This window comes from Sapajus apella, unplaced genomic scaffold (assembly GCF_009761245.1).
Source record: "Sapajus apella isolate SASKATOON/1434 unplaced genomic scaffold, GSC_monkey_1.0 scaffold144, whole genome shotgun sequence".
Classification (NCBI taxonomy): domain Eukaryota; kingdom Metazoa; phylum Chordata; class Mammalia; order Primates; family Cebidae; genus Sapajus; species Sapajus apella.
Genome location: NW_022437084.1, coordinates 1,213,702 through 1,232,997, shown reverse-complemented (window position 1 = coordinate 1,232,997; position 19,296 = coordinate 1,213,702). Strand labels below are relative to the sequence as shown.

Below are 19,296 nucleotides of genomic sequence, written 5' to 3'. Positions count from 1 at the left end.
ACTCTCAGAATTACTATGTATGTATGTATGTATGTGTGTATGTATTTTATTTATTTACTTAATTATTTTGAGATAGAGTTTTACTCTGTTGCCCAAGCTACAGTGCAGTGGCGTGATCACTGCAACCTCAACCTCCCCACCTCAAGTGATCCTCCCACCTTAATCTTTCAAGTAGCTGGGACTACAGGTGCATACCACCACACCCAGATAATTTTTGTATTCATGTTGCCCAGGCTGGAATTACTATGGATTTTTAACTCACAATATCCAGTAGGAATTAGAATTGGCCATTTTTTTGAGACAGGATCTCACACTATCTCTTTTTTTAATAGCAGCTTTTTTTTACTGAGAACAAATTTATTAAATAAATATCTGCATGGAATATAAAAGGGAACATTGTGCCATGCTATATAATATTACTTTCAGCATTCGTTTCAAATCTTATGGCAAAACAATTATACTTTGGGGGGGAGATGTTGTTTTGTACTTCTCACCAAACTAAGCGTTATATTTTTCCTGAGAGGATGTCAACACTTTTCTATCTTAAGTGATCACACCACTGCACTCCAGACTGGGTAAGAGAGAGAGAGAGAGAGAGAGAGAGAGAGAGAGAGAGAAAGAGAGAGGGAGAGAGAGAGAGAAAGATCCTGTCTCAAAAACAAAAACAAACTGGGCGTGGTGGCTCATGCCTGTAATTTCAGCACTTTAGGAGGCCAAGGTGGGTCAGTTGTTTGCGACCAGCCTGGCCAACATGGTGAAACTCCATCTCTATTAAAAATAGAAAAATTAGTTGGCTATGGTGGTGCATACCTGTAATTACAGCTACTCAGGAGGCTAAGACAGAATAGTTGCTTGAACCTGGGAGATGGAGGTTGCAGTGAGCCTAGATCAAGCCACTGCACTCTAGCCTGGGCAACAGCGTAAGAACAAAACAAAGACTAAAGGAGACATGACACTGGGGCTTCACAGAAAATCTTAGTTGCCTCCCTGTCCCTCCATGCTCATGAGCATCTCATCCCATATAATTCCTGCTTCTCCAGGTGAACAGGTCTTCACGATGACCGGAGACAGAAGCCCCTGTCTTGGCTAAGAATACTTTCTGCTCTCCCTATCCCCACATCCTCTTTCAGTTACCCATCACCTCGCTCCTTCTGAGCAATACGGTTCTGATGTCAAAGCCAGCACAGTAAACAGCTTCTGCTGTCCCTGAGAACTGTTGCTGCTGCAAATGATGCTTCCACTGCTACAGCTGGGTAAGTAAGGTAGGAAACAGCATTGAGGTGTGTTTGGAAGCCAAGACTCCAGGGCCTGGGTGTTGATGGGGCAGAGGATGGGCTATGGAGGCATGGAGGAAGAGAACATACAGGCATAAACACCAAATAACCAATATGAATTAGACATCTTCTGTGTGCCAGATCTTGACAGGGCTGGGGTGTCTGAAGCAAATAGCAAATTGGGCAAAGGAGAGGGATTGAGAGTGTGTGTGCTATGAAGGCCTGAGAGCACTAATAGCTGTTTCAGACATTACTGGAAGCCCTGAAGTTAAGTCTCTCAGCATTTCCATGGGCACACTTTGCCAGATGGAAAAGACAGGTTCAGAGGATAGCCGTAGAGGGGGCTGTGCATCAGGGTCCCCACACATTCCTCAACAGCACCCCCAAGTGACTCAGGTGAAGAGACCAAGATCAAGAGCTACTGGTTAGGGGAAAACTACCCCTTTCCTCCAGTAACCTCAAACAACCTCAACGAAAAAGTGCATGTAAACCTGAAGACGGATTCCTCATTATTGGCACCAATGATGAATGTCCTTCCTAATCCTTCATGTTCATCAAATGGCCAACATGTCCTATCTATTCTGTGTAGAGCAAGGCTGTTTCCAACATTCTTATGAGAAGATGCCATAGTACTCTTGGCTTCCATTGAATCTTCCATCAAAGGCCACTTGGGACTGGGAAGAAGGAAATTGAGAAAGGTGTTGTGTTTACTGAATGGCTAATACTTCACTATGCACTGAGCTGGGTGCACTACAAATCTCAGGGCATTCATTCTTATAGCAAAGATGATATGAGAAGTTCAGTGAACATCCTGATTTTCCAGGCTAGGAAACAGCAATGATAAGTGAAGTGACTTGCCCAGCAGCATCCAGACTGTAAGTGAAGGATGGAGAAATTGATCACAGAGCCTAAGGGGAAAGTTGGGGGTGGGAAGAAGAGAAGCAGAGTAGGAGCTCTGGCTTGGACATCTAGCCTTGCTGGGTAGGTGAGGGATCACAGACTATGTAGATCCTCAGAAAATTTACTTGCCACCCCTCAAGAAGGTCTAGCGATCAGGTTCAGGCCAAATGAGGAGAGAGGATAGAGGGGAACTTGTCTGTGAGGCCTGAATCCTGTGGGCTTCCAGAAAGTCCTTCTGAAGCTCTTTGTGAATAGCAAATAAAGAGAAGGCTGCATCCTGGAGAAACTGGAGGAGGGAAGCCAGGAAGCCTTGCTGACTCCTGACTCTTCCTCCCCACAGTACCTACTAGGCTGCTCAACTCCTCTTGCTCCTTGGAGAAGACACTGCAGTGCAGCTGTTCCTTCCATGGGATCCCCACACCCTCTGTGCAGTGGTGGATGGGAGGAGTCCCTGTGGGTCTGGATGGCATTGATGGCAGCCTCCAAGTGACTTCCACCATGCTTGGCCCCTGGGCTAACAGCACCATCAGCCTAACTGAAGAGCCAGAAATGGGCATGAGACTTCTCTGTGAGGGAAAGAATCAAAACGGAACCCACGCTTTGAGCATTCTACTGATGTCAAGTGAGGGTGGAGGGGGCTCGGTGACTGGGTGAGGACAATAAGGGGGATGGGGACAGGCACTGGGGCTAGAGAATGGAGCAGAGTTTTGGTTCCGAAGCCGAACTTCTCACATGCTCTCTGCTTCCAGGAAAGAGTTCTTTGACTTCCCAGGCCTTCATGAAAGGGCTGATCCAGGGTGCTATCTATGCAGGAATTGTAATTGCGCTGCTCTTCCTCTGCCTCCTCCCTCTCATGTGAGTACTAAGGTTAAAATTCACTTGCGAGCCTACTACCCGGCAGGCCCTGGCTGCAGCCCTGGCTCAGAGAAAGCAAAGACAGGACCCCTCCCCTCAAGGAGCTTAGAGTCTAAAGAAGGAAAGAGGCACCAAATACAGTCACCACAATCCAGGGCCATCAGGACAATGGCTCTGTATTGACAGAGCCATAAAGCTACATCATAAAACAGACACTTCCAGTACATTTTAAAAAGGAGAAAGCCAAGGAGGGGTTTGGCAGCCCTGGAGAAGGCAGCAGCAAGTACCCGGGGTGCTGTCTGTGGTGGGCCTGCAGGGCTAAGTACTCATTAGCTTGGTGGAAAGTATTAATAGTATAGGTTAATCTCATTACTGGGTATATACCCAAGGGATTATAAATCATTCTATTATAAAGGCACATGCACATGTATGTTTATTGCAGCACTGTTCATTCACAATAGCAAAGACTTGGAACCAACCCAAATGCCCATCAATAGTCTGGATAAAGAAAATGCAGCACATATACACCATGGAATACTATACAGCCATAAAAAAGGATGCCTTCGTGTCCTTTGCAGGGACATTGTTGAAGCTAGAAACCATCATTCTCAGCAAACTAACACAAGAAGAGAAAACCAAACACTGCATGTTCTTATAAGTAGGAGTTGAACAATGAAAACACATGGGCACAGGAAGGGGAACATCACACACTGGGGCCTGTTTGGGGGGGTGGAGATTTCAGGGAGGGATAGCATTAGGAGATATACCTAATGTAGATGATGGGTTGATGGATGCAGCAAACCACCATGGCACATGTATAACTATGTAACAAACCTGCACATTCTGCACATGTACCCCAGAACTTAAAGTATAGTAAAATTGTGTATATGTGTGTGTGTGTGTGTGTGTGTGTGTGTGTGTGTAATACAGGTTGAGTATCTCTAATCCAAAATCAAAAATAAAAAATGCTCCAAAATGCGAAAGTTTTTGAGGCACTGACATAATGCCACAAGTGACCTCATGTGACAGTTCGGTGTACATAAACTTTATTTCTTGCACAAAATAATCTTAAATATTGGATAAAATTACTTTTAGGCCATGTGTATAAGGTATATATGAAACATAAATGAATTTTGGTTTTGTTTCTGTTTTATTTTATACTTATTATTTATACTTTTGTTATTTACCATTTATGATATACCCAAGATATATCATATGCAAATATTCCAAAATCTTTAAAAAAAATAGAAATCTAAAACACTTCTGGTCCTAAGCATTTCAGATAAGGGATACCCACCCTTTGTATGCGGAAGCCCAGGGGCATACTTGAGGCATTTCCAGTGTCTTTGTGTAATGTCAGGTGCGCTGAGAGTGCCGGGTAATGGCTAAAAATGAGGTAGAAAGACATCCTTGGCATTGGTTCACAGAGTATTAAAACTTAGCTGCATTTATTGGCTAGAAGCCTGGAATGAGAAGGGTTGCGTTGCAGGAAGTCAGGCCAGAGAGTCATGCAGGGGTGCCTGTCCAGACAGCTTGGACTGAATCCTCAGTTGGGAGCCATGAAAGATTGCTAAACTGTGGAGGAAAGCTTGAGCTTGGGGTGGGACACAGAGAGAGTGAGAGCCAGAAGGTCAGAGGTCAGGCAGGAAGCTGGTGCAGGGGACTAAGCAGGAAATAGTAGGCCTGATCTGGGGTAACTGATGAGGGGCAGCCAGAGAGGTGGGACTTGGGAATGGCCAGCTATGGGGAGAGAAAGATGAAGAGTGAGGTGGCAGGGCAAACTGAGGAGCTATTTTCAAAGTATAATCAACTGGACTTAAAGACCAGTAACAATCTCTCCACCAGTTGCAAGGCCCTTTCATAGCTGAGCTCATCTGAGTCCTACAGCCTAATAAGCAGGGTATCCCCATTATTCAAGGTGTGAAACTAATTCCCAGAGAGGATGTGTCGCTTGCCCTGGGTCATACAGCAAGCTGGTACTGTTGTTGAGGCGCTAAATCAGTAGCTCTGGTCAAGATAGAGCCCATTTGGGGATGCAGGGAGATGGAAAGCCAGAACCAATCCAAAGCTTATTTTCTTAGAGTGAAACATATCAGAAAGAAGCAGGCAAAGAAAACTGCAGCAATCAAAGCAAAAAAGAGCTCTAAAGTCAGAGCAAGCCAAGAACTCAAGACGTCTCTGAAGCCTGAGGAACCAGGAAAACCCATAGTCGCCACGTTTTCTGAAAGCCGAATATTGGTGTGTATCCATTGTGTCTGGTATCTAGTCTATGGGAATACGGATAATAAGATCCACAGCGAAAGGAGCAGTGTTTTGAAGGTGTTATCATCCTCAGTCTTGCAGGACACCTAATGCCAGAATGTGCCTTCAGATCATTTTATAAATAGGAAGCAAAGGCCCAGAGAGCAATTAAAATCAATTCACACACACACACACACACACACACACACACACACAGACACGGATACATTGAATCCCCACTGAAAAAGCAGTTGGGGAAAATCCTAATAGCAGTTGTAGCACTGGAGTGGAAACCAAAGGATTTGGTCCCTGAGTGCCTGGCCAGCCGCAGTCAGCTTGGTGTAGATGCCACAGGCCCAAGTCAGCCTGAAGTGGTTAGAGATCAGACCAAGCCCAGGTTACTCCTTCATTCACCCTGTACCCCACATCCTCAGCAGGGCTTGAAAGATAAAGTGCCCAAGGTTGCTAGGCCTCACTGTTATTTACCATTTATGATTCTCCAGAATCAGAATTGCCCTGCTGCCCTCCTAACACCCAGCATGAACATTTAATGTCCTTCTGCGGGTAAACCATCTGTTAAATTTCACCAATATTTCCTTCAGTATCTCCTAATCTTTGTGCTGGGGTCTCAGAAATAGGTCAAACCTAGGCCTTGTCCTCAGAGAGCAACCAGACTGGTGGAGAAGGCACCTTCACAGTAGGGAATGCTGAGCCAGGGAGTTACGGTGGGGCACAAGAGGGAGGGACCAAACCTGCATGAGGAAGTCAGGCAGGATTCCCTGAGGAGTCTGAGGAACAGTCAGTGTTATTGGTACTGAGGATGCGCCAAGAGGGACCAGAAGGAGAAGACCAGTTGCAGGCTCCAACCATGGGGTTGTGAAGAAGAGCTAAGCCAGTGCTCACTCCATGTTGCCTTAATTCTGTGCACAAGGGGTGTCTTTTAAAGATTTGGATACCTCACCTCTTCCCACATTCTTCTTTCTTTGTCCTATTTTGCATCTCGCTTTCAGGAAAAGCAAGATAAACGAGCCAGCTAAGCCTGTGGAATGTGCATCAGACATGGAGTCACCATTATCCCTGGAATTACAAAAGCCTGCAAAATGTATAGAGCCCATAGAAACCATGGAGGTGATAATAAACCTGGAGCCCCCTGGACTCTCCTCAGCTCACAAAGCCCTCTCAGTTCCCACATATCCCTCACACTCATTCTCCATTGAATAGGAGGGGTTACTCTTAGACCTAGTCTTAGAACCTCTGAAGGCAAACTTCATAATTTGTTGTTTGGCTAAACCAGAAGAAATCTGCTCCACCCTGGGAAGGTGTCAAAAGAAGGAAAAATACATGTGGCAGTATGAATCAAGTCCATCAAGTTGCTTTTGAGCCCCTCCTGTGTGCCCAGTACCTGAGATACACCTACAAAAGCACCAGGCTTTGAATCCATCATATTTGGATAGAATCCCAACTTCAACGCTTGGTGGCTGTATATCTTTGGGCAAGATCTTTCACTCCCCCACCCTTGAACATCACATGACCCATATCTGGGTGGAGAGTGGGTGAAAAGTACCGTTCAGAGATGCATGACAATGGGCCCTGAATGCCAAGATTCGTTGGAGCTTTGGAGCTTTATCTTGTAGGACCTTATCCTGACTCCCTTAGAATGTAAGTTCTAAGAGAACAGGGATTTTGTCTGCCTCGCTTTCTACTTTTATCAGCAGCACCTACAATGATACCTAAAATACAATAAGATCTCAAGAATGTTTGTCAAATTATTTAATTACAAGCTGTCATAAGGTTTGAAACAAACAAGTAGAGTGACCAGATATATACAGAAACATCATTCTCCTACCCTGACCCCGTATGTGATATATTTAAAAGGGGTAAGCCTGGAGGTAAAGATGATAGGAAGTTATTGCAATATTTCTTGGCCAGATTGAAAGGTGGGCATGCAAGGAATGGGAAAGGGATTCTGGCATTAGAAGGGACCACAGCTGTGTATTGTTCCTCTCAGAATGGATGACAACCTCCCTTCTAGCCAGATGCTAGTAGTTTTCAGCAGGTGGAAAGAGGGTCATCTCTCCCCTGGGGCAGTATTTGTGAGTAAATACAGAGATCCTTAGCACCAGCTAGATGGTCATCTTATACTCAGGGTGGACATTTATGTTAGTCTCCACATGCATAAGCACCTCTTGATAGGCGGTTCACATTTCACAGAAATATCAGATGTGCCAGATGATGAGGGAAAGAAGGAAGACACTGGCCCTCCCTCCTTGGAGTCATGATCTACATAGATAGATAATGAAGAAATGCAGACAAATTTATAGTTTAAAATGTTGATAGGTGCTAGAAAGAAAAAAGGATAGAATACTATGAGAAAGTGCAGGAGAGGAACCTAGGTTGGATTACAGAGTCAGAGAAGGCCTCTCAGAAAAAGTGACACTTCCTTGAGACCTACCGGATTTGTAGCAGCAGATCCATGGCTCTGACACGAGAGAGGTTTAGTGAGTTCTGGAACCCAGAGCAGGCTGCTGTGACTGAGGCGTGAGCTCCTGAAGGACCGGAACTTGCAGGGCCTCAAGGGCTCTAGTGAGAGGTTGAGGTTTTGTCCTCACTTGTGAAGAGTTATTTCTTTTTATGCCTCAGTGCAGCTGTATGAGAAGCAAACGCCAAACCTGTTATATAGAGGCTTCGATCCTCAACTCAAAACCTCTGTGCAGCAGAAAGAGAAGCCTCTATATAGGGCCGGGCGCGGTGGCTCACACCTGTAATCCCAGCACTTTGGGAGGCTGAGGCGGGTGGATCACAAGGTCAAGAGATCAAGACCATCCTGGTCAACATCCCCGTCTCTACTAAAAATACAAAAAATTAGCTGGGCATGGTGGCGCGTGCCTGTAATCCCAGCTACTCAGGAGGCTGAGGCAGGAGAATTGCCTGAACCCAGGAGGCGGAGGTTGCAGTGAGCCGAGATCGCGCCATTGCACTCCAGCCTGGGTAACAAGAGCGAAACTCCGTCTCAAAAAAAAAAAAAGCCTCTATATAACAGGTTTGATGTTTGCTTCCACTGAAGATACATCCTCTATTTGGGAGGGAGAGGCAGACCAGGCTGGGGAGAGGGAGAGTGCCAGTGTTAGGAAAAAAAGAATGAAACCTAGAAGAGGAACAGGAGAACCGGGATGGGGTGGGGATAGGTCAGAGGCGGGTTTGGGAATGGGAACAGAGAGCCTGGGCTTCATGGTGTGTCTCGTTTTCTCAGGGACAGGGGCCTCGGGTGCAGGACAGGAAACAAGGAGCACCCAGGGTGCCTTCTTACCAGCCCTGGGGGTCCAGCACTGGGCATTTTGTCCATGGCTCGACTTCCCGCACCGTACTAGGCTGAGAGAGGAATGTCCCTTAGCAACTCATTGGCCTGGAGTCTAGAGCACTGGTGGGGGTCTGGAACCACATGCCCAGGGAAAACGATTCCGCCATTGGCTGGGGGACCCGGGAGCGACGGTTGCTCCTGACTAGCTCTGGCTCTGGAGACCCGCGCGCTCTCCTATGAGGCTGCGCATCCCAGCAGCGCCCGCGCGAAGGGTCAGGCCCTGATTGGCTCTGGACAGACCCGCGTCAGCTCGCGGGGCGGGGCTTCACGGGGTGGGTATCCCCGTGCAAGGAGGTTGGCGAGGCCTCCGGGGACTCCCGGGTCAGCGAGTCGGTTAGGCTTACTCTACCTTAGTCATTTCCCCGTGTTTGTGTACACTGTCGGGAGCATCTGGAGTCACTGAAAGCAGTAATAGGAAGTCAACCAAACTCGCTTGATCAAAAATTCAGGAGGACATTCGGTTTTCAAGGAAACAGTGCTGAGGAAGGACCAGGCTGGAGCTCTTTGGAACCTGAGACTAGGTGGTAAATATGGAAAAAGAAATGATAATTTAGGGGGAGGGAAAAGAGATCACCTGTGAAGACAACTCATGCACACACCAGGGCCTAGAGAAGTAAATGAGTCTGGGAAGAGATCAGAATTTTATTTTATTATTTTATTCATCTATTTATTTTGAGACACTGTCTTCGCTGTCACCCAGGCTGGAGTGCAGTGGCACAATCTCAGCTCACTGCAGCCTCGACCTCCCAGGCTCAAGAGATCCTCCCACCTCAGCCTCCAGAGTAGCTGCGCCCACAATGGCAGGCTAATTTTTTAAATTGTTGTATAGAGACAGTGTGTCGTTATGTTGCCCAGGCTGGTCCCAAACTTCTGGGCTCAAAATGGTCCTCCCACCTCAGCCTCCCAAAGTGCTGAGATTGCATATGTGAGAAATCAGAGTTTTTGAGTCTGAAGGACCCTTACATGTTCTGCAATAACCCTCCCATTTTGCCGAGGAGGAAAAGGAGGGGAAAGCAGAAAGGGGACAGAACTTGCCCAGAGCTATCCAGCGAGTTACTGGCAAAGCCCCAGCTGGAACCAGCCCAGGGCTCTTTCCAACCTTTGATGTGAGGTTGTAAATTAAAGGAGGAGGAGGGATTTTGAGAGTTAAAAAAAAAAAAAAGGAAAAGGGATTATGATGGAGAGATAGGATTTGTTATCTGGAAGCCTGAGTAGCATCTTGATGTGAGGAAGAGTCCTTTTTTAAGAGGCAGAAATCAGAATGGAAAAGCAGAGGGCTGGTTCTTGAATCAAAACATCACTGAGAAGAGAGATGAGTCAAGAGTATATTGCTTCCTCGAATCTCTTTGGATGAACCCATTTCCAATCACATTCAGAATCAGTTCCATGCTTTCCCTTGCTAGCTTGTCTGCTGAGGTCATTGTCAGCTTCTAGGAACTGCCTTCATGGGCTCGCAGCTTCCTTCCTGCATCTTCAAAGCAAACAATGGCGAGTCAAATCCTTCTTATGCTTCACATCTCTCTGACCTCTGCTTCTGGCTCATCTGTTCCCTTTCTTTCTCCTGAATCTCTCTGACTTTTCTGCTTTGAAAGATTCAGGTGACTACATTACATTTATTCAGATAGTCCAGGATGATTTCCTGAATTTAAGATCAGCTGATTAGTCACTTTCACTCTTAACAGCAAAGTCCCTTCACTGAAGCATTTGGATTAATGTTTAATTGAATAACAAGGACACTGGAATCTTGGAATGAGGGACATCTTTAGAATTGTGCCTACCACACAAGTCAGAGGGAAGACATTTCTAACTCACACTGTGCATAACTGTATGCTTTTCCCACTGTCTCTCTCAAACCCTGTGAGGTGGACAGGACACGTTGATTTATTCCCATGTTTTATACATGAAGCATAGGACTCAGTGAGGAGAAGAGGCTTGAACCATGATGACACAGCAGTTTTTAAAATTTTTTAGAGACAGAGTCTTGTTCTGTCACCCAGGCTGGAGTGCAGTGGCACAATCTCGGCTCACTGCAGCATCTGCCTCCCAGGTTCAAGCGATTCTCCTGCCTCAGCCTCCCTAGTAGCTGGGATTACAAGCACATGCCGCCACACCCTGCTAATTTTTGTATTTTTAGTAGAGATGGGGTTTCGCCATGTTGGCCAGGCTGGTCTCGAACTCCTGACCTCAGGTGATGCACCCACCTCGGCCTCCCAAAGTGCTGGGATTACAGGCGTGAGCCACTGTGCCCGGCCGACACAGCAGTTCTTAAGGCAACCTGGTATACCGGAAACGATACTGGGTTCAGAATCCAGGGACTTATGACTTCAGTATGTCAATTTCTTGGCCCTGTGAACCTGACCAGTTTCTATCCTGTTCTGAGCCTCAGTTTCCTTATCTGTGAAGTGATGCATTGATAACTACATCACAGTGTTGTGAGATTTGAGAATGATAAAGTATGTGACTCTCCAATGCACAGCACATGGGCCACCATTATTGTTCAGTATTTATTTAATTTTTTTTTAAAGATATCTGCAGAGCCACTGCTAGAACCCAAATTTTGTGGGTTTTGTTTGTTTGCTTTTGGAGACAGAGTCTCACTGTCACTCAGGCTGGAGTGCAGTGGCATGATCTCTGTTTACTACAGCTTCTGCCTCCTGGGTTCAAATGATTACCTTAGCCTCCCGAGTAGTTGGAATTACAGGTGCATGCCACCACACCTTGCTAGTTTTTGCATTTTAAGTAGAGAAGGGATTTTGCCATGTTGGCTAAGCTGGTCTCAAACTCCTGGCCTCAAGTGATCTGCCCGCCTTGACCTCCCAAAGTGCTGGGAGCCACCGCACCTAGCCAAAACCCCAAATTTCTTGGTTCCAAATCTCCTTTCATTTGGCAAAGCTTTATTATGCGCCAGTTGTGTTCCAGTTTGTGTGCTGGGTGCTAGACACACAAAAGTGACTCAGGTTTGACTTTGAAAGGTGACTCCATTATGTCACACAAAGGCCACCCAGGTACACAAAGGCGATTCCAACATCACACACAAAAGATATTTGGACGTGACTAAATTTCTCAAGGAACTCACATTCTGGTCAGAATAAATACAGAGTAACTTTCCTGCATTCTGTGAAGTTGCAAAAGCTAACCAAGGAGAGAAAGAGAAACAGAGGTGAAGTAGGGTTAGGTAGTATTTCTAGCAATCTGCTAATAATCTGTCAAATTTTGGAGTTTATTTTGACAGTAAAGTGAAGCCAACAGACGGTAATGAGCAGGGACTGACATGATTGATTTATAATTTAAAAGGATGCCATGTGGATATGGAAACGTGAAGGGCAATGGTGGAATTATCACTGGAGCAATGGAGTAATGGAAATTCCTTTCTTAGCTGCAGAGACCCCTGCATGGTCTCCTCGTCAGCTTCCTCTAAAAGTTTTCTAAGTGTCCCCAAGGAGTCTCCTATGTCTTCACAAACAGGCCCCCTTCATCTGGTGCCTGCAAGCATGGAAGCTTCATGCCGTGAACCTCTGGCCTTTCTACAGGTCAGGCTAGCACTCCTATTGTTCTGTGGGTACACCAGGCCCTATTAAAGGGTATAGCTCTCTTCTCCTGTCCCATTCTAGGTGTATACTAGTCTCTCTTAGACCTCCCAGAGGGCACAGAAGGAACAGCTGGTACCACTTCTGCTTCTTTGCTTTGAAGGATACATCCACCAAGAGTCCTAAAGCTTTGCAGAATTCTTGCCAATTGAGGGTGAAAGGCACCTTTCTCTTTGTATTATATTCTGTTAGAAGAATCTTATAACAGGCTGGGCACAGTGGTTCATGCCTATAATCCCAGCACTTTGGGAGGCCAAGGTGGGTGGATCATTTGAGGTCAGGAGTTCGAGACTAGCCTGACCAACATTGTGAAAACCCGTCTCTACTAAAAAAAAAAAAAAAAAAAAAAAAAGTAGCTGGGCTTGGTGGCACATGCCTGTAATCCCAGCTATTCGGGAGGCTGAGGCAGGAGAATTGGTTGAACCTGGGAGGCAGAGGTCGCAGTCAGCTAAGATCGTGCCACTGCACACCAGCCTGGGTGATAGAGCAAAACTTTGTCTCAAAAAAAAAGAAGAATCTCATAACAAAGTTGCTTATGCTTCATGGCAGAAAGACTAAAACGGCCCCCAATGACTCCTTCTTGATATTCACACACTTTTGTAATGCCTTCCTCTTGAATGCAGGCTGGCCCAGTAACTCATTTCTAACGAACAGACTGTGACAAAGATGATGAGATGTTACTTCTGTGATTAGGCTACATAAGATTGTGACTTCCATTGTGCTAGCTGACCCTGCCTTATTGGCTTCGATGAAGCAAGTTGCCATATTAGGGAGGCTCACATAGCAGGAAACCGAGAGTGGCTTCCACCAATGGCCAGTGAGGAACTCAGTCCAACAGCCCTTAAGGAGCAATTATACCAACAACCATGTAAGTGAGCTTGGAAGCAGACTCTTACCCAGTTGTGCCTTCAGATGAGACCTTAGCTCTGGCCGACACCTTGATTGCAGCCTTGTCAGAGGCCCAGAAACATAACAGTAAGCCATGCCCAGATTCCTGACCCACAGAAACTTCAAGAGAATGAATGCATGTTATTTTAAGTCATTAACATTGTGGTATTTGTTATGCAACAATAGAGAACTGATATAGGGCCAGGCATGGTGGCTCATGCCTCAGCACTTTGGCAGGAGGATGGATCACCTGAGGTCAAGACCAGCCTGGCAAACATGGCGAAACCCCATCTCTACTAAAAATAGAAAAATTAGCTGGACATGGTGGCACATGCCTATAATCCCAGATACTCCAAAGGCTGAGGCAGGAGATCACTTGAACCTGGGAGGCAGAGGTTGCAGTGAGCTCAGATCATGCCACTACACTCCAGCCTGGGGAACAGAGTGAGACTCTGTCTCAAAAAAAAAAAAAGAGAGAGAGAACTAGTACATGCCCCCCAGTGGGTTTCAGCTTCCTGCCTTCTGATATGGACTTGGTCGTGGTGAGGCCAACATAAAAACATACCATTGCTACAGTTAATATAGTTTCTCCCTGCAAGGACTAAGATCTTCTTAACTGTTAAATTTATAGTACCAAAATGCATCTCTCAGGATAAATTTTGCCCAGAGGCTATTCTTTCTACATTCAGAAAGACATGGGGCAAATCCATCCCACTAACTAATATGTCAGACAGATGCAGAAATATATTAATCTCACCTGAACTGAAGAGGTAAAATTTTGCTGTATTTGCCTGTGAGTCTCTTTTCCTAGGACTCTCTGCCACTCCCCAGTCCCTTTCCAGTTCGTTCAGTAGAATGGAAAAGGGAGGGTATTGGAAAAAGGTGTACAAAAACACAGAATACACAGAAAACACAGATACAGCCAAAGCACAGAAGAAAGGACAAAACTTTGAAGTTGAAAATGTAATTTTGAAATTCATGACCAGGATAACGGATTGAAAACAAAGGCTTTTGGATTTCAAAAGTTGAAGCATTTGGAATTTCAAAAGCCCTGACTTAAATGGAACTCACTGTATAAAGATCAGCTATTTTCCTCATACCCAAGAGTAGAAAATGCTTTTCACAAACTAGGAAAAAACTGCGTTTGTTCATTTTGTTTTTCAGCAAGTATTTGTCAGACCTTTTAAGAAAGCACAGTGGAAGATACAACAGGCTATTTGATATAGGACCTCCCCCAAAGAAGTTCACTTCTGTTTGTTTTTTGTTGTTATTTGAGACGGGGTCTCCCTCTGTGAGCCAGGCTGGAGTGCAGTGGTGTGGTGTGATCCCAGGTACGGCAACCTGGGCATCCTGGGCTCAGGTGATCCTCCCACCTCAGCCTCCATAGTATCTGGGACAATAGGCATGCACCACCACGTTCGGCTAATTTTTCCTTTCATTGTGGTGGGGACGGAGTCTTGCTCTGTCACCCAGGCTGGGTGCAACCTCTGCCTCCTGGGTTCAAGCAATTCTCCTACCTCAGCCTCCCAAGTAGCTGGGACTACATATGCAGGCCACCACACCTGGCTAGTTTTTGTATTTTTAGTAGAGATGGGGTTTCTCCATGTTGCCCATGCTGGCCTCAAACTCCTGGGCTCAAGCTATCTGCCTAACTCAGCCTCCCAAAGTGCTGGGATTACAGGCATGAGTCACCGCGCCTGGCCTAGAGGTTCACTTTTGGAGAGAGTCCCTGGTAAGGCATTTCATCAGTTTCCCAACGAGCACAACAATCACATGGAGAAGAGATACGGCCGTGGGCTGTGTACACTTGTTGCAGCAGCTCCACAGGGTCATCAGAAAACCAGGCTCCCCATGCTGTCGTCGGCAACATCCCCAGATCTCTGGCTTTCATCTTCACGGTTGTCTCAAAGTTGCCAGGCGGCCGCACCATCTCCAGCATCACATTCATCGTCCAGGAAAGAAGAGGAAGGTGAGGAGGAGGAAATGATGGTGCCAGTGTCAGAAAAGCAGAACTCTCGAAACTCTCCAGCAGATAGTCTCTTAAGTTTGGTATTTTAAGTAGACAAGTCTCTCAAAATGTGTGCTCAGTAATCAATCCAGCAGAGTTAAAGGTTTTTATTTTATTTGTTTATTTATTTTGAGATGGAGTTTCCCCCTTGTTGTTTAGGCTGGAGTGCAAATGGCGCAATCTCGGCCCACTGTAACCTCCGCCTCCAGGGTTCAAGTGATTCTCCTGTCTCAGCCTCCCAAGTAGCTGGGATTACAGGCATCCACCACCATGCCCAGCTAGTTTTTGTGTGTGTGTGTGTATTTTTAGTAGACATGGGGTTTCACCATGTTGACCAGGCTGGTCTCAAAGTCCTGACCTCAGGCAATCCGCCCACCTTGGCCTCCCAAAGTGCTGGGATTATAGGCATGAGCCACCGCACCCGGCCAGGTTTTAATTTTTTTGCATTGTTCATGAGGGAGAAAAGTACAGTCCTACAGATTGGTATACAGTTTAGGAAAACAGAGATGTCAATTACAATGTTATTACCAGAGCAAGAAATCATCAACTAAGACAACCTGTCAGAATTCCATTTTGTTTGGGGATCATTTCCTAAGACATGGAATCATTTCTAACATCTTTGGAGTCTCCTAAGGCTATTTTGTTTAAATTGTTCTTCCAAGGGCAGATTCTTATTAACAAAGACTAGAACGAAGTCAGCAATAGTCTTGAATATTCATATGAAACTGTATATTGCAGAGGAAAACATAAATGATATTCTTATAAACAGTCTCAGTTTTGCACAGCATCAAATCAAATTCCTTGAACCATTTTATAACACAGAACAATATCTTTTGATTTATTGCTGCAGGGGAAGAGAACATGTCCTTCAACTCTTTCTGAGAGTCATGCGTGTACTTTATTATGAAAACTATGTTTTTAAAACCAAGCCCTGGAATTTTATTAGCTATTACATGCAAAACAAAAGAAAAGAAAAAAAAAAAAAGAAAAAAAGAAAAAGGCCTTTGGAGCGCAGTTGGGGTGGGAAAAAAAAAAAAAAAAAAAAAAAAAAAAGAGAGAGAGAGAGGAATGCTGAGCAGGCATTTATTCACTGATAATAATTTGATAACATTTTTCTTCTCCTTGGCTCACTGGCCAGAACTCTGCCATATGGCCACCCCAGATGAAAAGGAGGCAGGAAAATAGAGATACTATTTTTCAAATTGGTGACTTGATCACCTGAACAAATTTGAAATAATAAGGAGGAAACAGAGGTTGGATATCAGGTAGGCAACTCTCGGGGTCTACCTGAGACGTTGCCCTAGAGGAGATGGATAGCTAGGGCTGCTGAAGAGAGTATCAGAGAAGAGGTTTCTTTCCGGTTATGAGATCCAGGAGAGAACTTCCAGGAGGAGGTTACATTTGACCTTGACTTGGAGAGAGAGGGAGGGTTTGGATCTGGGCAGAGGACAGAGTTCCAGAAGGATGCTGCGACAAGGGGAGTGGCCTGAGCAAACAGGCGGAGGAAGGATGTGCAGAGCATCTGTAGAAAGGATACCCATTTCTGCCGGGCAGCGTGGTGGCTCCCGCCTGTAATCCCAGAACTTAGGGAGGCGAAGGTGGGCAGATCACCTGAGGTCAGGAGTTTGAGACCAGCCTGGCCACCATGGTGAAACCTCATCTCTACTAAAAGCCCCAGCTACTTGAGAGGCTGAGGTGGGAGAATTGCTTGAACCCAGGAGGCGGAGGTTGCAGTGAGCCCAGGTCGTGCCATTGCACTCCAGCCTGGGCAACAGAGCAAGACTCCGTCTCAAAAGAAAAAAAAAGATACCTGTTTTTTGTTTGTTTGTTTTTGGTATGTAAAGAATGACAGGGTGCAGGGATGGGGGCTATAGAGGGAAGGGAAATATGGGGCAAAATCAGGGAGAACTCAAATTCAAGTCAAAGGAGTTTGGAATGTATCCTGTCAGCCACTGAAATGTTGTTTATTTCTCAAATATCTCTCTTTTTTTCCCCATTTATTTATTTTATTGCATTTTAGGTTTGGGGGTACATGTGAAGAACATGCAAGATTGTTGCATAGGTACACACGTGGCAGTGTGATTTGCTGCCTTCCCTTTGTCCTCCATAGCTACTGCTCTAGCTCAGACTTCATCATCTTTCTCCTGGACTGTTGCTTCCTCCTCAGTGCGGAACCACAGAGACCCTTAGAACACCCAAGCCCATTCTCCCATGGTTCACAACTCTTCCATAATTTCCATGACTTCCCCCATTGATGTGGGAGGGAGTCCAAGCTCCTCAGCCTGGCATTTGAGGCCCTTTGAAAAGGAAATGGAGCAGGAATGGAGACCACAGAGAGGAAGGCAGACATGGTGTTGAGGCTTCACAAAGAGCATAGGGATAATCCCTGGTTTTTTTTGTTTTTGAGGCAGGGTCTCACTCTGTTGCCCAGCTGGAGTACAGTTGTGTGGGCACAGCGCACTACAGCCTCTACCTCCCAGGCAGAAGAGATCCTCCCACCTCGGCTTCCTGAGTAGTTTGAACTACAGGCATGTACCATTATACCCAGCTAATTTTTTTTTTAATTTTTATTTTTTTGTAGGGAGAGGGTCTCCCTACATTTCCCAGGCTGGTCTGAAACTCCTGGGCTCAAGCAGTCCTCCCACCTCAGCCTCTCAAAGTGCTGGGATTACAGGCATGAGCAACTGTGCCCAGCCCAACCTCTGTTCTTGAAGCTTCTCAGCATCTGGTCCCATCAGGCCCCTAATTCACAAAATTAACAGACCTTAAGAGTGGATTGAAGAGACAAGAGCCCCTAGCAAGCAGTGGACTTCTTTCCAGCCTTACCCCAAGCCTCTAACTGCTGGCCCCTCCTCATCCATTCCAAATCCTGCCCTCCAGGACAGACAGATCTGAGGTCAGAGTTAGAAGCAGGATACATCCTGGTCCTCTCTTGCCCCTGAGATCTCACTGGGGCTGATGGCACTGCCACTGCTGTGGTTGGGTAAGTGGAAGGAGAGGCAGCGTGGGGGTGTCTGGGGGAGGTAAGGGTGGGTGGGGGTGGAAGGTGGACAGGGCTGAGGTAAGATGAAGAGGTAAAGACATTAAAAAATTAGGTACTTGGCTAAGCACAGTGGCTCACACCTGTAATCTCAGCACTTTGGGAGGCCAAGATGGGCAGATCACCTGAGGTCAGGAGTTGGAGACCAGCCTGGCCAACATGGTGAAACCCTGTCTCTACTAAAAATAGAAAAAATAGCCAGCTGTGGTGGTAGGCACCTGTAATCCCAGCTACTGGGGAGGCTGAGTTGGGAGAATTGCTTGAACCTGGGAGGGGGTGTCACAGTGAGCCGAGATCGTGTCACTGCACTCCAGCCTGGGTGACAGCAAGACTCTGTCTAAAAAAAAAGAAAGAAAGAAAGAAAAGAAAAGAAAATGTAGGATCCTCATTCTACAATGTAGATCCTCAAAAAACTTACCCTCAGTCTTTGAAGACCAGAGTTCAGGTTCAAGCTCTATCACCTTGAGTAATTCTCCTCAGTTTGCTCACCTGGACAATGGGGTGTTCCCCTTCTATACAGCAAAAGGAAATGTATTTGTGGAAACCATTCAACCATAACCGTCCCAGGCTTCACAAGGCTGTTGGGGAGGGGAGAGGGTTCCAAATGAGCTAATGGGTGGGGAGCACAGTTATTCACTAACTGTTCACTATTACGTGGTCCCCTGTCATGTAATGTGACTCAAATGACAACCTGCAGTTATCATTAGAGTGCCATGTGTGTTTGTGGTTATAGTCCTTAATTCTCACAATACTGTAGCATTGGTATTGTACCCATTTTTCTGATTGAGAAACAGATTCAGAAACGATGCAATGTGGCCAGAACCACAAGATGCAATGAATACCAACCAGAAGAGCAATAAAAATCCAGGCCGGGCACAGTGACTCATGCCTGTAATCCCAACATGTTGGGAGACTGAGGTGGGAAGATCACGAGATCAGCAGATCGAGACATCCTGGCTAACATGGTGAAACACCGTCTCTACTAAAAATACACACACACAAAATTAGCCGAGTGTGGTGGCACGCAACTGCAGTCACAGCTACTCGGGAAGCTGAGGCAGGAGAATTGCTTGAACCTTGGAGGCGGAGGTTGCAGTGAGCCAAGTTTGCACCACTGCATTCCAGCCTGGGTGACAGAGCGAGAC

The 19,296-nt window shown here is 46.0% G+C and overlaps 1 protein-coding gene across 2 annotated transcripts; it reads left to right on the top strand.

Annotated features, from left to right (window-relative positions):
* The first annotated feature begins 1,040 nt into the window (after positions 1-1,040).
* Positions 1,041-6,623, top strand: SIGLECL1 (SIGLEC family like 1). 2 transcript variants are annotated; one of them, XM_032264551.1, is made up of 5 exons: positions 1,069-1,253; positions 2,515-2,796; positions 2,924-3,029; positions 5,111-5,267; positions 6,281-6,623. In XM_032264551.1, exons 1-5 carry the CDS (start codon positions 1,229-1,231, stop codon positions 6,305-6,307), a joined length of 597 nt encoding a protein of 198 aa, XP_032120442.1. In that variant the 5' UTR covers positions 1,069-1,228; the 3' UTR covers positions 6,308-6,623. The 2 variants fall into 2 exon arrangements, with proteins under 2 accessions (XP_032120443.1, XP_032120442.1); XM_032264552.1 differs by lacking the exon at positions 2,515-2,796 and having other exon boundaries at positions 1,041-1,253.
* Positions 6,624-19,296: the final 12,673 nt, after the last annotated feature.

What these genes read in the sequence shown, in the direction of transcription:
- SIGLECL1 (XM_032264551.1), top strand. Translation starts at nt 1,229, where the DNA reads ATGATGCTTCCACTGCTACAGCTGG. An exon ending in GCTTCCACTGCTACAGCTGG is followed by an intron (nt 1,254 to 2,514) that starts GTAAGTAAGGTA and finishes TCCTCCCCACAG; the next exon opens with TACCTACTAGGCTGCTCAAC. An exon ending in GAGCATTCTACTGATGTCAA is followed by an intron (nt 2,797 to 2,923) that starts GTGAGGGTGGAG and finishes CTCTGCTTCCAG; the next exon opens with GAAAGAGTTCTTTGACTTCC.